The following is a 17592-nucleotide window of genomic DNA, read 5'->3' as shown; positions in this document are numbered from 1 at the left end:
TTCTGACCAATTTTCATTAAGATTGGACCAAAAAATTGGTCTCTTGCGATAAAACAAGCATTTTCTTAGATATGACCTAGTTTTTGACCCTAGATGACCCATGTTCAAACTCGACCTAGATTTTATCAAGGCAATCATTCTGACCAAAATTCATGAAGATCAACTGAAAAATACAGCCTCTATCACATACAGAAGTTTTTTCTTTGATTTGACCAAGTGACCTAGTTTTTGACCTCAGACGACCCATATTCAAATTCGACCTAGATTTCATTAAGGCAATCAACCTGACCAAATTTCATAAATATCAACTGAAAAAAACAGTCTCTATCGCATACACAAGATTTTTCTTTAATTTGACCTAGTGACCTAGTTTTTGACCTCAGATAACCCATATTCAAAACCGACCTAGTTTTCATCAAGGCAATCACTCTGACCAAATTTCATGAAGATCAATTGAAAAATACATCCTCTATTGCATACACAATGTTTTTCTTCAATTTGACCTAGTGACCTAGTTTTTGACCCCCAGATGACCCATTTTCGAAATCAGCCTAGATTTTATCAAGGTAATCATTCTGGCTAAATTTCATGAAGATCAGTTGAAAAATACAGCCTCTATTGCATACACAAGGTTTTTCTTTGATTTGACCTAGTGACCTAGTTTTTGACCCCAAATGACCCATTTTCGAACTTGGTCTAAATTTCATCAAGGCAATCATTCTGACCAAAATTCATGAAGATCAATTGAAAAATACAGCCTCTATCGCATACACAAGGTTTCTACGTGATATGACCTAGTGACCTAGTTTTTGACCCCAGATGACCCATTTTCGAACTCAGCCTAGATTTCATCAAGGTAATCATTCTGACCAAAATTCATGAAGATCAATTGAAAAATACAGCCTCTATCGCATACACAAGGTTTTTCTTTGATTTGACCTAGTGACCTAGTTTTTGACCCGAGATGACCCATTTTCGAACTCGGCCTAGATTTCATCAAGGCAATCTTTCTGACCAAAATTCATGAAGATCAATTGAAAAATACAGCCTCTATCGCATACATAAGGTTTTTCTTTGATTTGACCTAGTGACCTAGTTTTTGACCAGAGATGACCCATTTTCGAACTCGGCCTAGATTTCATCAAGGTTATCATTCTGACCAATATTCATGAAGAAGAATTGAAAAATACAGCCTCTATCGCATTCACAAGGTTTTTCTTTGATTTGACCTAGTGACCTAGTTTTTGACCCGAGATGACCCATTTTCGAACTCGGCTTAGATTTCATCAAGGTTATCATTCTGACCAATATTCATGAAGATTAATTGAAAAATACCACCTCTATCGCATACAAAAGGTTTTTCTTTGATTTGACCTAGTGACCTAGTTTTTGACCCGAGATGACCCATTTTCGAACTCGGCCTAGATTTCATCAAAGTTATCATTCTGACTAATATTCATGAAGATTAAATGAAAAATACAGCCTCTATCACATACACAAGGTTTTTCTTTGATTTGACCTAGTGACCTAGTTTTTGACCCGAGATGACCCATTTTCGAACTCACCCTAGATTTCATCAAGGTTATCATTCTGACCAATATTCATGAAGATTAATTGAAAAAAACAGCCTCTATCGCATACACAAGCTAAATGTTGACAGACGACGGACGACAGACGACGGACGCCGGACATCGAGCGATCAGAAAAACTCACCTGAGCATTGCTCAGGTGAGCTAAAAATGTGAAAGTAGGTCACTAGGTCAATGTAAAGGTCAAAGTTCATTTCAGTACACAAAAATATGCATGTGGTCCAAATTTGAAGGCTGTAGCTTGAGAAATGTAAAAGTAGGTCACTAGGTCAAAATCAAGGTCAAATTTTATTTCGGAATACAAAACAGTGCATGTGGTCCAAATTTGAAGGCTGTAGCTTGAGAAATGTGAAAGTAGGTCACTAGGTCAAAATCAATATCAAATTTCATTTTAAATCACGGAACTATGCATATGGTCCAAATCTGACGCCTGTACCTTCAAAAATGTGAAAGTAGGTCACTAGGTCAAAATCAAGGTCAAAGTTTTTTCCAGTGCACAAAACTATGCAGGTGGTCCAAATTTGAAGGCTGTAGATACAGAAATGTGAAAGTAGGTCACTAGGTCAAAATCAAGGTCAACTCATGTCAAGGTTCATCTTGCCACTCAAAAATATACATGTGGTCCAAATTTGAAGGCTGTAGCTACAGAAATGTGAAAGTAGGTCACTAGGTCAAAATCAAGGTCAACTCATGTCAAGGTTCATCTTGCCACTCAAAAAAACATATTAGGTCCAAATTTGAATGTTGTAGTTATTGACAAGAACATTTTAAAAGCTTTTCCCTATATAAGTCTATAATGAACCATGTGACCCCCGGGGCGGGGCCATTTTTGACCCTAGGGGGATAATTTGAACAAACTTGGTAGAGAACCACTAGATGATGCTACATTACCAGTATCAAAGCCTTAGGCTTTGTGGTCTGGACAAGAAGATTTTTTCCCTATATAAGTCTATGTAAACCATATGACCCCCAGGGCGGGGTCATATTTGACCCTAGGGGTATAATTTGAACAATCTTAGTTGAAGACCACTAGATGATGTCACATATAAAATATCAAAGCCCTAGGCCCTGTGGTTTTGGACAAGAGGTTATTCAAAGTTTTTCCCTATATAAGTCTATATAAACCATGTGACCCCCAGGGCGGGGCCATATTTGACCCCAGAGAAATAATTTGAATCATCTTGGTAGAGGACCACTAGATGATGCTTCAAACTAAATATCAAAGCCCTAGGCTCTGTGGTTTTGGACAAGAAGGTTTTCAAAGTTTTTCCCTATATAAATCTATGTAAAATATAGAAATAAACAAACGGCCATAACTCACTCATAAATTGTTGAACCAGTCTGATTTTCAGGGGGACAAAACTAGGGTACCAATACATCATTCTGACTAAGTTTGGTCAAAATCCCCCCAGTAGTTTCTGAGGAGATGCGATAATGAGAAATTGTTAACGGACGGACGGAATGACGGACGGACGGACCACGGACGCAGAGTGATTTTAATAGCCCACCATCTGATGATGGTGGGCTAAAAAAAAGTTTTCTGCAATACAAGTATGTCATCATCTCAGCACAAAAAGTGAACAACTGCTTCTTTAAGTCAGTGCAGATCCACATTTTGCACTGAAGTGATGATATATTCTTCTGTAAAGCATACATACCTAATATAAAGACCACTTCTGGATGATGTATCAGCATGCTAGCCTGGAATGATCGAACCATCTGCCATTCTCTGCAATTGTAATCAAAACGATTTTTCTCTTAACACAAGAGGACCATGATGGTCCTGAATCGCTCACCAGTTCCCACATGACCAAGTTTTGAGTATGACGTCGTATTTTCTATTATTTGACATAGTGACCTAGTTTTTGAGCTCATGTGACCTAGTTTTTGAGCTCATGTGACCCAGTTTTGAACTTGACCTAGATATTATCAAGATAAAAATTCTGACCAATTTTCGTGAAGATCTATTGAAAAATATGGTCTCTAGAGAGGTCACAAGGTTTTTCTATTATTTGACCTATTGACCTAGTTTTCGAAGGTACGTGACCCTGTTTTGAATTTTACCTAGATATCATCAAGGTGAACATTCTCACTAATTTTCATGAAGATCTCATGAAAAATATGGTCTCTAAAGAGGTCACAAGGTTTTTCTATTTTTATACCTACTGGCCTAGTTTTTGACCACACGTGACCCAGTTTCAAAACTGACCTAGATATCATCAAGGCAAACATTCAGATCAATTTTCATGAAGATCCATTGAAAAATATGGCCTCTAGAGAGGTCAAAAGATTTTTCTAATTTTAGACCTACTGACCTAGTTTTTGACCGCAGTTGACCCAGTTTCAAACCTGACCTAGATATCATCAAGATGAACATTCAGACCAACTTTCATACAGATCCCATGAAAAGTATGGCCTCTAGAGAGGTCACAAGGTTTTTCTATTTTAAGACCTACTGACCTAGTTTTTGATCTCTGTTGACCCAGTTTCAAACCTGACCTATATATCATCAAGATAAACATTCAGACCAACTTTCATACAGATCCCATGAAAAATATGGCCTCTAGAGAGGTCACAACGTTTTTTCATTATTTGACCTACTGACCTACTTTTTGAGGGCACGTGACCCAGTTTCAAACTTGACCTAGATATCATCAAGGTGAACATTCTGACCAATTTTTATGGAGATCCATCCACAAGTATGGCCTCTAGAGAGGTCACAAGGTTTTTCTATTTTTAGACCTACTGACCTAGATTTTGACCGCACATGACCCTGTTTCGAACCTGACCTATATATCATCAAGATGAACATTCAGACCAACTTTCATACAGATCCCATGAAAAATATGGCCTCTAAAGAGGTCACAAGGTTTTTCTATTATTTGACCTACTGACCTAGTTTTTGATGGCACATGATCCAGTTTCAAAACTGACCTAGATATCATCAAGATGAACATTCAGACTAACTTTCATACAGGTCCCATGAAAAATATGGCCTCTAGAGAGGTCACAAGGTTTTTCTATTATTTGACCTACTGACCTAGTTTTTGATGGCACGTGACCCACTTTCGAACCTGACCTAGATATCATCAAGGTGAACATTCTGACTAATCTTCATGAAGATCTCATGAAATATATGGCTTCTAGAGAGGTCACAAGGTATTTCTATTTTTAGACCTACTGACCTAGTTTTTGACCGCACGTGACCCAGTTTCGAACTTGACCTAGATATCATCAAGATGAACATTCAGACCAACTTTCATACAGATCCCATGAAAAATATGGCCTTTAGAGAGGTCACAACGTTTTTCTATTATTTGACCTACTGACCTAGTTTTTGAGGCAACGTTACCCAGTTTCGAACTTGACCTAGATATCATCAAGGTAAACATTCTGACCAATTTTCATGAAGATCTTGTGAAATATTTGGCCTCTAGAGAGGTCACAAGGTTTTTCTATTTTTAGACCTACTGACCTAGTTTTTGACCGCACGTGACCCAGTTTCGAACTTGACCTAGATATCATCAAGGGGAACATTCTCACCAATTTTCATAAAAATCCCATGAAAAATGTGACCTCTAGAGTGGTCACAAGCAAAAGTTTACGCACGGACGCACGCACGCACGGACGGACGACGGACGCTGCGTGATCACAAAAGCTCACCTTGTCACTTTGTGACAGGTGAGCTAAAAATGCAAGCATACTATTGTGAGGAGAAAACAACTATGAAATACTTAAAATTCATGGTGCCATTAATCCATCATTTCCAACTTTCCAAAGTTGGAAACCACAATTCCTATTCCCACAAAGGCCCCAAGATATGAAATGAGTTCACAACATGCAATAAATATCTGTTTATTAAAAAATTTAAAAGCTACCTGTGCTGAAACTGAAAGTCACTCAAGCTGAAACAAAAGAAGGTAAGCTTAACTTGTCTTGGTGCAAGTCTTTTTGTACTGATGTTTATCCATATGATGAGTAAATACTAATTTACAATGCATGATATAAAACACACATCTCTCATTAACAAATAACTAAAATAGTGGGAACTAAATGACTGCAGGAGACCAGATTCCAAATAGCTGCCAAAGTTGAAATATACCAAGGGTTTAAAAACTATTATGAAATAAGGCAGTGCCTCAATCGGGAATCATTACAGTCCATTAGCTTGCCCAGAAATATGCGTTTGTATCAATTTAAAGGTAGATTTTGGAATAAAAAACAATACTGAACATATTTGTACTGATGTGCAAGTCATTGCGGTTCGGACAAGTTATGTGGACGCTTATTACGCACAAGGAAAAAGCATATTCTTTCAAAAAATCCGAACTCAGACGCTCTGTGCACATGCCGGAAGACCACATTTTTTAATTCGATAGTGTATCTCATTCGGTATATATCGCATGTTACCATAGAGGGATCGATTCCCTATTGAAGGGGCCACAACTCTGCAAAACATTATTAAACAACTCTTCATTTCTTTCATTTCTACCAGGTTTTCTTTTTTATAATCCATCCAAGCCTTCCAGAGAACTACATGGAAAGACTCTTCAACCTCTCTATGAATTCCAGTTTCGCCACTGACCATACTGACAAGTCTGACAGGTACTGGGCAATGGTTGCAACAGAATATGTCTGGATATACTAATTTCTTTTAAATATCCGAGAGCAACAGTCAGTCATTACCAAACTAGAATATGAAAAAAACCTGTAAAACAAGGATTAGTGCTTATCGTAAGATAAATGACAGATATCTGTGCATTTTGCAAAAAGCATGAACAGTTTATATTTTCTAAAGGGCCTTAACTGTGAAATAAATTTCAATACTAAACAAATAAGACTAGGAGCATAACAACAAGAGCTGTCACAGGAGACAGCGCGCTCGACTATTTCGATGCTGGATAGTGAAACTGGGCACATCTGAGGAAACTAGAGCTGTCACTGGAGTGTTAAATGACTCCAATTGTGGATGAAGATATTGCACAATAGCCTGAGTCTATGTCAAAAATATCAATTTAAAGTAATAAGAGAGGTAAAGATAAAATGTATCGAAACACTATATAAGTATATCCTAAGCAAAAAGGGGCATAATTCATTAAATATTGGTGCCAGAGTTATGAAGCTTGTGTCATATAGTGTGGGTGATGATGTTGAACAACTATTTTAAGTTTGAATCAAATCCATTCAGTAATAACAGAGACAGAGTGAAAGTGCATCAAAACTTTAACCTAAAATTCTAAGTAAAAAGGGGGAATAATTAATGGAAAATTGGTGCCAGAGTTATGCACCTTGCATCACATGGTGTGGATGATGATGTTGAACAACTATTTTAAGTTTGAATCAAATCCATTCAGTAATAACAGAGACAGAGTGAAAGTGCATCAAAACTTCAACCTAAAATTCTAAGCAAAAAGGGGAAATAATTCATGAAAATTGGTCCCAGAGTTATGCACCTTGTGTCATATGATAAGGGTAACGATGTTGAACAATTGTTTAAGTTTGAATCAGATCCATTCAGCAATAACAGAGATAGAGTGAAAGTACATTAAACTTTAACCTGAAATTCAAAGTAAAAAGGGGAATAATTCATGAAAAATTGTGCCAGAGTTATGCATCTTGTTTCATATGATGTGGGTGATGATGCTGAACAACTATTTCAAGTTTGAATCAAATCCATTCAGTAATAACAGAGGTAGAGTGAAAGTGCACCAAAACTTTAACCTGAAATTCTAAGTAAAAAGGGGGAATAATTCATAAAAAAATGGTGCCAAAGTTATGCACCTTGTGTCATATGATGTGGGTGATGATGTTGAACAACTATTTTAAGTTTGAATCAAATCCATTCAGTAATAACAGAGATAGAGTGAAAGTGCATCAAAACTTTAACCTGAAAATCTAAGTGAAAAGGGGGAATAATTCATGAAATATTGGTGCCAGAGTTATGGCCCTTATGTCAGATGATGTGGATGATGATGAGGAATAAGTATTTCAAGTTTGAATCAAATCCATCAAGTAATTACAGAGATAAGTTGAAAAAAGAGAACGTGCACCAAAACTTTAACCAAGGTGTGGACGCGGAAAGACGCCGACGCCGACGCCGGGGCGAGTAGGATAGCTCTCCTTATACTTCGTATAGTCGAGCTAAAAAGTAAGGTAGAAATCAATTCCCAAGGTTATAAAACTTTTAGAAAAGTCTCAGGGATAAATCAACCCAACTTCTGGTTACAAAAATTTGAGTTTGAAAACCAGTCTTGGAATAAAGTGTTATCATTGGTCAATTTCAAGACTGTCTTTGGAACCAACCAATCAGATGCTGGAGTTCTGACTGGTTTACAAACTCAGCTTTCAACCTTGGACTCAGTCTAATAAATATCATACCTTCTCAGTTTATCAAACCAGTGTGCATCAGAACCCAGTATATGTGTGTCCCCGATGAACATAGCTCGCACCGGCTTGGTTCCTGTGATGCCTTCACTGGCAAGAGATGGCCACATGCACCACAGCAGCACCAGGTAGTAGTGTAGGAACTCGCAATAGAACACTATCAGAAACACTATGACAACCACTCGAACCAATCTACGAGTCCGTATATAGAAACAGAACCTTCAAATAGAAGAAATATAAAAAAAATATTATCACATGTTTGACAGTCTGACATTGTAGAAGTAAAATACAACCATTATATGAGCCGCACCATGGGAAAACCAACATAGTGGCTTTGTGACCACCATGGATCCAGACCAGCCTTCGCATCTGCGCAGTCTTGTCAGGATCCATGCTGTTCACTTTCATTGTCTATTGGAATTAGAGAAATCGTTAGCGAACAGCATGGATCCTGACCAGACTGCGCGGATGCGCAGGCTGGTCTGGATCCATGCTGGTCGCAAAGCCACTATGTTGGTTTTCTCATGGCGCAGCTCAATTACAACTTTGGTATTACACTTGTTCTGACGCTAATGTTGTTTTAAGTATAGGAGACGTTGGTCGAATTTAGTTAGAGATAGAAGAAATTTTGATGTTTCAGCAGGAAAAGCTTACATGTGATAAAAAGAAAATTGTCTTTCCACATTAAATTTAATAAACTCTTTGAATAAAACTGATAAAATGCTTGGCAGAGCCTCATTTAATAAAGTCAATATGAAAAGACAATCATGTAATATCCTCTATTAAATTAACAGTTACAAGACTCAAGCAGTTACCAGGTCTGTCATAATGCATAACCATTTTTTTTTGACATTATGATGATAACAGAAGTAATAATATTAGTCGCTTCACTAGATACAGTAAAACATAAATTTAATTTTCTTGAACAGTGCATCTAGGGAGGTCTCAAGTAAACGAAATTTGATGAAAATGATCTAAACGAAAATAATTTGTTCTCCTTAAACATTACTTTTACACTCTAAACTGACACCCAACTGGAAGCTAATCTTATCAAGTCAAAACCAGTACCTGCAAACTACTCAATCAAGACAAGAAAAGTTACATTTTTGCAGAAATGTGGGAAAAGGTGAAAAACGAAAATGTTACTATGATAACAAATCTAAATGCATTACAGAAACAAATTAAAGGAGTCAGGTTATCATTCATTTTAACCTTGCAAGTCTGTTGTAACTAATTACTTTATCATAAATACAAATATTTGATTGAGTTCAAAATTACTTAATTTTGTTTTCCTTATTGCATGCATGATAACAATGTTTATTTATTCTTAAGACTTTCCAAAAAAGTAGAAGTACTAAAATGGGAGGTGGGGTACATCAACCTCAACCTTTTAAGTTTTATTCTGTTTGAAATAAACAAAGTAGCATTTTGTAACAACACCATGAGCCACACCATGAGAAAACCAACATAGTGCATTTGCGACCTGCATGGATCTAGACCAATCTGCGCATCCGTGCAGTCTGGTCAGGGCTGTTCCCATTTAAAGCCTACTGCAATTAGAGAAACTGTTAGCAAAGTACAACAGATGCATTCTGAACTGCAAGCTCAATTTTATAACCTTAGGGTTTGTCAGATTTATTAAATTCAGTTGGGTTTTTTGCAACTGTTCAGCTCCATCCCCCTCTCCAACAAGAGGACCATGATGGTCCTGAATCGCTCACCTGTTCCCACATGACCAAGTTTTGAACTGCGTATGACGTTGTTTTTTCTATTATTTGACATAGTGACCTAGTTTTTGAGCTAATGTGACCCAGTTTTGAACCTGACCTAGATATCATCAAGATAAAAATTATGACCAATTTTCATGAAGATCCGTTTAAAAATATGGCCTCTAGAGAGGTCACAAGTTTTTTTCATTATTTGACCTACTGACCTAGTTTTTTACGGCACGTGACCCAGTTTCGAACTTGACCTAGATATCATCAAGGTGAACATTCTGACCAATTTTCATGAAGATCCATTTGAAAGTATGGCCTCTAGAGAGGTCATAAGGATTTTCTATTTTTAGACCTACTGACCTAGTTTTTGACCGCAGTTGACCCAGTTTCAAACTTGACCTAGATATCATCATGATAAACATTCAGACCAACTTTCATACAGATCCCATGAAAAATATGGCCTCTAGAGAGGTCGCAAGGTTTTTCTATTTTTTGACCTACTGACCTAGTTATTGACCGCACGTGACCTAGTTTCGAACCTGACCTAGATATCATCAAGGTGAACATTCTGAACAATTTTCATGAAGATCCATTTGAAAGTATGGCCTCTAGAGAGGTCACAAGGTTTTTCTATTTTTAGATCTACTGACCTAGATTTTGACCACAGTTGACCCAGTTTCGAACCTGACCTAGATATCATCAAGCTGAACATACAGACCAACTTTCATACAGTTCCCATGAAAAATACAGCCTCTAGAGAGGTCACAAGGTTTTTTATTATTTGACCTACTGACCTAGTTATTGACCGCACATGTCCCAGTTTCGAACCTGACCTAGATATCATCAAGGTGAACATTCTGACCAATTTTCATGAAGATCCATTCATAAGAAAGTCCTCTAGAGAGGTCACAAGGTTTTTCTATTTTTAGATCTACTGACCTAGTTTTTGACCGCACGTGACCCAGTTTCAAACTTGACCTAGATATCATCAAGGTGAACATCCAGACCAACTTTCATACAGATATCATGAAAAATATGGCCTCTAGAGAGGTCACAAGGTTTTTCTATTATTTGACCTACTGACCTAGTTTTTGATGGCACGTGACCCAGTTTCGAACTTGACCTAGATATCATCAAGTTGAACATTCTGACCAATTTTCATGAAGATCTTTGAAAAATATGGCTCTAGAGAGGTCACAAGGTTTTTCTATTTTTAGACCTACTGACCTAGTTTTTGACCGCACGTGATCCAGTTTCGAACTTGACCTAGATATCATCAAGGTGAACATTCTAACCAATTTTCATAAAGACCCCATGAAAAATGTGACCTCTAGAGTGGTCACAAGCAAAAGTTTATGGACGGACGGACGGACTGACGGATGACGGACGCTGCGCGATCACAAGGTGAGCTAAAAATTATTAAGTATTATTTTTTTCAAAATTTCTGATAAAAATTCCCTTTTTATATATTCCAATCAAAAACAGAATAAATTATCTTTTATAATTACTAAACGATATACCATTTAAAACACAGGTCAATTTTCTTTGAAGACATTTTCTTTTGGAGAGAAACATAGTTTTGGTATGTTAAAATTTCCCCTGTTTTTAGGCACTCTCACTATTCCCCCTATAAAACAAACAAGAGGACCATGATGGTCCTGAATTGCTCACCTATCCCCACATGACCCAGTGTTGAACTGAGTATGACATCGTTATTTCTATTATTTGACAAAGTGACCTAGTTTTTGAGCGCATGTGACCTAGATATCATCAAGATAAAAAATTCTGACCAATTTTCATGAAGATCCATTGAAAAATATGACCTCTAGAGAGGTCACAAGGTTTTTCTATTATTTGACCTAATGACCTAGTTTTAGAAAGCACGTGACCCACTTTTAAACTTGACCTAAATATCATCAAGCTGAACATTCTCTACAATTTTCATGAAGATCCATTGAGAAATATGGCCTCTAGAGTCATCACAAAGATTTTCTATTTTTAGACCTACTGTTCTAGATTTTGACCGCATGTGACCAAGTTTCAAACTTGACCTAGATATCATCAAGATGAACATTCTGACCAATTTTCATGAAGATCTCTTGAAAAATATGGCCTCTAGAGAGGTCACAATGTTTTTCTATTTTTAGATCTACTGACCTAGTTATTGACTGCACGTGACCCAGTTTCAAAAATGACCTAGATATCATCAAGATGAACATTCTGACCAATTTTCATGAAGATCCCATGAAAAATATGGCCTCTAGAGAGGTCACAAAGTTTTTCTATTTTCAGACCTACTGACCTAGTTTTTGACCGCACGTGACCCAGTTTCAACCTTGACCTAGATATCATCAAGGTGAACATTCAGACCAATTTTCATGAAGATCCATTGAAAAATATGACCGCTAGAGAGGTCACAAGGTTTTTCTATTTTTAGACCGACTGACCTAGTTTTTGACCGCACGTGACCCAGTTTCAAACCTGACCTAGATATCATCAAGCTGAACATTCTGACCAATTTTCATGAAGATCTCATGAAAAAAATATGGCCTCTAGAGAGGTCACAATGTTTTTCTATTTTTAGATCTACTGACCTAGTTATTGACTGCACGTGACCCAGTTTCAAACCTGACCTAGATATCATCAAGATGAACATTCTGACCAATTTTCATAAAGATCCCATGAAAAATATGGCCTCTAGAGAGGTCACAAAGTTTTTCTATTTTCAACCCTACTGACCTAGTTTTTGACCGCACGTGACCCAGTTTCAACCTTGACCTAGATATCATCAAGGTGAACATTCTGACCAATTTTCATGAAGATCCATTGAAAAATATGACCTCTAGAGAGGTCACAAGGTTTTTCTATTTTTAGACCGACTGACCTAGTTTTTGACCCCACGTGACCCAGTTTCAAACCTGACCTAGATATCATCAAGCTGAACATTCTGACCAATTTTCATGAAGATCTCATGAAAAATATGGCCTCTAGAGAGGTCACAAGGTTTTTCTATTTTTAGATCTACTGACCTAGTTTTTGACCCCACGTGACCCAGTTTCAAACCTGACCTAGATATCATCAAGATGAACATTCAGACCAACTTTCATGAAGATTCATTGAGAAATATGGCCTCTAGAGAGGTCACAAGGTTTTTCTATTTTTAGACCTACTGACCTAGTTTTTGACCCCACGTGACCCAGTTTCGAACTTGACCTAGATATCATCAAGGTGAACATTCTGATTAATTTTCATGAAGATCTCATGAAAAATATGGCCTCTAGAGAGGTCACAAGGTTTTTCTATTTTTAGACCTACTGACCTGGTTTTTGACCGCACATGACCCAGTTTCGAACTTGACTTAGATATCATCAAGATGAACATTCTGACCAATTTTCATAAAGATCCCATGAAAAATGTGACCTCTAGAGTGGTCACAAGCAAAAGTTTATGCACGCACGCACGGACGCACAGACGACGGACGATGGACGCCACGCGAACACAAAAGCTCACCTTGTCACTTTGTGACAGGTGAGCTAAAAAAGCAGACACTGTCATTAATACTAACTTAAAGCTGAATCTATCAATCAACAAAATTTAATAATTAAATTTTTTTCTAAACTTTTATCTTTATTTTGCTTTCACTTTTTAAAACATCCAGCCCTGAACATTATTTTTTCAACACATACATGTATTTTATTCAAACGAGGCATTTATTTATAGCTATCAATGGAGTTGATAAAATAAATAATGTTGTTACTTACGAAGACAAATGAAACATACGGGTTTCAATACTTCCGTAACTTGATAAAATTCTACATTTCTCATCTCTAGACAGAATCGCTCAGAGTTAAGATATATAATTATATTAGTGTTCCCCTGCATCTTTAGCTGTGTACAGTTTCCACAAACACAAAACAATAAATTTCAACATGGATTTTTTTGTATCCAAATGTTAATAACAATACCAGCATTCTTAAATAAAGTTATATCAGGGAAGCAATAATTGTCCTTAAACACTGGTCATCAGAACTGATGCAGCAAATAAAAATTTGTGCACAAGTTTTTTTCTTCTGCCTTCTTTTCTTGTTATTTGAAAAAAATCATAATAACAGTTTCAAACTGATGTAATGATAAATGGAAAGTAAATGACACAGCTATGTAAAATCAGAAGAGCCGTGCCATGAGAATATCAACATAGTGCGTTTGCGACAAGCATGGATCCGTGCAGTCTGGTCAGGATCCATGCTGTTTTCGCTAATGATTTCTCTAATTGCAATAGACTTTGAAAGCGAACAGCATGGATCCTGATGCGCAGGCTGGTCCGGATCCATGTTGTCACACTAAGGCACTAAGTTGGTTTTCTCATGGTGCGGCTCACTTAATGTACAATGTGTAAAAAAAATAAGAAAACAAGAGCTGTCTCCATAGGATGACACATGCCCCCGATGGCACTTTGAATGAATAGTTATGGCCGATGTAAGAGTTTAGGACCTTTGACCTACGGACCTGGGTCTTGCGTGCAACACATCGTCTTACTGTGGTACAAATTCATGCCAAATAATTTTAAAATCCATGCATGAATGACAAAGATATGGACCGGACACGCCCATCAATGCACTATCATGAAATATGACCTTTAACGTCTAAGTGTGACCTTGACCTTTGAGCTACGGACCTGGGTCTTGCGCGCGACAAGTCGTCTTACTGTGGTACACATTCATGCCAAGTTATTTGAAAATCCATCCATGGATGACAAAGATATGGACCGGACACGAATGCACTATCATGAAAAATGACCTTTAACATCTAAGTGTGACCTTGACCTTTGAGCTACGGACCTGGGTCTTGCGCGCGACACGTCATCTTACTGTGGTACACATTCATGCCAAGTTATTTGAAAATCCATCCATCGATGACATAGATATGGACCGGACACGAATGCAGTATCATGAAAAATGACCTTTAACGTCTAAGTGTGACCTTGACCTTTGAGCTACGGACCTGGGTCTTGCGCGCGCCACACGTCGTCTTACTGTGGTACACATTCATGCCAAGTTATTTGAAAATCCATCCATCGATGACAAAGATATGGACCGGACACGAAAACTGCGGACAGACAGACTGACCGACCGACAGACCGACAGACTGACAGACGGTTCAAAAACTATATGCCTCCCTTCGGGGGCATAAAAATACAGATGAAACAATGAAAAATTTGATAAAACTGTACAGAAAATGGCCATTTTAAACTGAATAAGCAAATTAAATGGTTAATTGTGCCAGTGCAGGTCATAAATTTTTGTTTCATCTATTATCATGTTCTTATTATGTTTCTGTTCCAAACAATATTAGTAATTATTTATTTACAAGGAAAGGTCTTAACTTTATGCATCTGAATATCCACTATCTGTATCCCAAACTGAATGAGCTCAAATACTTTTTGGATGAAAATATTGAATTAGATGTACTTTGCTTGTGTGAAACATTTTTGAATGATCATTTTTCTGACAATGAATTAAATTAAAAAAATTATCAGATGTTTAGAAAAGACAGACACACGCATGGTGGTGGAATTATTGCATATGTAAAATCAAACTACCCATGTTGGCAAAGAAAAGATCTTGAAAATGAAAATTTAGAAACATTATGGTTAGAAATCAAGCCAACTACTAACCAAAAATCTCTTCTTTTCTGCTACGTATATAGACCACCTTCCTCAAACCAGTCATGGAATAAAGAATTTGAAAAATCCTTAGAGATAGTGTATTCAGAAAATAAAGAAACAATTCTTCTTGGAGATTTTAACTATAACTGTTTTGAAAACAGAACAATAAATAGTGAATGGAACAACATAGTAAATGCACACAATCTCACTCAACTAGTAGATAAACCAACAAGAGTCACGAATGCATCTTCAACAATTATTGACCATCTTTATACAAATTACCCATCAAACATAACAAACATACAAATACCACCACTTGCATTTAGCGACCACTTTCCTGTCTGTTTTACTCGCAAGCTTTCAAACAAATCAAGAAATGGCCCATTACATTCAACAATCAAATACAGGTCTTATAAAAACTTCAAAGAACAAGAATTTTTACATGACCTAGAAAGGCAACCATGGTCCGTGATAGACATTTATGATGACGCAGATGATGCCCTAGACACATTTCTTAAAATCTTTCTTGAAGTTATGAATCAGCATCTGCCCAAGAAAGAGCGTCGGGTTAAGTATAAACAACAACCAGACTGGTTTAACCCAGAAATCAAGAATGCAATAAACTCAAAAACTCAAGCTAAGAGGTCAAAAAACCAAGGTGAATTCAAGTTCTGGAGAAAAAAAGTAAAATCTCTTACCAAAGAGGCAAAAAAGTCATTTTACTCACAAAATATCAACAACAGTAAGAAAGACACTAAGAAGTTATGGAAACATCTCCAAGATTTATCTGGTAAAAGTAAAAATTATCAAACCAATTACATTAATGACGATAATGGAAACCCAATAATAGATCCAAAGGCAACTGCTGAAGTATTTAACACTTTTTTGCAAATGTTTTTAAAACAGTACCAAATCCACCAGAACATCTTACACCTGAAAGTGAAAAAATCATTAAAGAATTTGTTGAAAGTAAAGTTGAAAATAACTCATTTCAAATACAACCCATTACTGAAGAATTCATACTAAAGGAATTAAAATCACTAGATGAATCGAAGGCAACTGGGTTAGATGACATAGGCTCCAGAATATTAAAGATAAGTCATCAAATAATAGCTCAACCTCTCACAAAGATAATTAACCTAAGTTTAACACAATGCAAATTTCCAGGAAAGTTTAAAACAGCCAAAATAACACCAATTTATAAAAAGCATTCAAAATCTGACAAATCTAACTATAGACCAATATCAATACTTCCAATATTATCTAAGCTTATTGAAAGGCATGTTTCAAATCAAATAAAGGATTTCTTGGAAACTTATCATCTTCTGCATTCCAAACAATCAGGCTTTCGAGCAAATCACTCCTGTGAGACTGCACTTACAAATATAATTGATGACTGGATTAATGCCATTAATAAAAACTCTTTTGTTGGCACTATATTTCTACATCTAACAAAAGCGTTTGACCTTGTAAACCACTCTTTGTTAATAGAAAAATTATACCTGTATAAGTTCAGTGAAACCTCTGTTAAATGGTTATCATCGTATTTAGAGAACCGCTCTCAACAAGTATGTGTATCTGGACAGCTTTCTTCTCCCAAAGAAATTTCTGCGGGAGTTCCACAAGGCTCTGTTCTTGGGCCTATACTTTTTATACTATATATAAATGACCTTCCTTTACACACACGTAACTCATCCATTGACATGTTTGCTGATGATGCAACAATGTCTGCATTTGGTAAAACTGTGACTGAAGTACACAACACCCTGCAATCTGACATTAACAAAGTAGATGAATGGTGCAAAGAAAACTCAATGCTTCCAAACGTATCTAAAACTAAAACTATGTATATCACAGCCTCTTATAACAACAATAAAATTAAAAATCACATCAGTTCTAATAGCATACAAATGCAGGGTCAGCCCCTATCATATTCATCACATGAAAAGCTGTTAGGAGTACATGTTGATGAACATCTGAACTGGAAGATCCAAGTTGAACAAACTATGAAAAAATGCAATTCCAATTTATATCTTCTTTTACGAATAAAATCTTACCTGAACCTACATTCAAGAAAACTATTTTTCAATTCTTACATTTTACCGCACCTTGATTATTGTTGTACTATATGGGGGAACTGTACTGATGAGCTTCTAGAATCTGTCTTAAAATTTCAAAAACGTGCCGCAAGAATCATACTTGACAAAGAATATAATGCTCCATCAGCTGAATTGTT

At 36.7% G+C, this 17592-nt stretch overlaps 1 protein-coding gene across 2 annotated transcripts in view; it reads right to left on the bottom strand.

Moving 5' to 3' along the window:
- LOC123549193 (metallophosphoesterase 1-like) overlaps positions 1 to 17592 on the bottom strand; it is a 57187-nt gene that overhangs the window by 30302 nt on the left and 9293 nt on the right. For both annotated transcript variants that reach the window (XM_053545602.1, XM_045337075.2), the window contains 2 exons: positions 7968 to 8192; positions 3248 to 3318 (listed from right to left, as the gene is read on the bottom strand). In XM_053545602.1, the coding sequence (XP_053401577.1) occupies positions 3248 to 3318; positions 7968 to 8192 (296 nt within the window). The remainder of the gene's footprint in view (positions 1 to 3247; positions 3319 to 7967; positions 8193 to 17592) is intronic.

Source organism: Mercenaria mercenaria, chromosome 6 (assembly GCF_021730395.1).
Source record: "Mercenaria mercenaria strain notata chromosome 6, MADL_Memer_1, whole genome shotgun sequence".
In the NCBI taxonomy this organism is placed as follows: Eukaryota; Metazoa; Mollusca; class Bivalvia; order Venerida; family Veneridae; genus Mercenaria; species Mercenaria mercenaria.
Note: the sequence above shows the minus strand (reverse complement) of the source record. Positions and strands in the feature narration are given on the sequence as shown.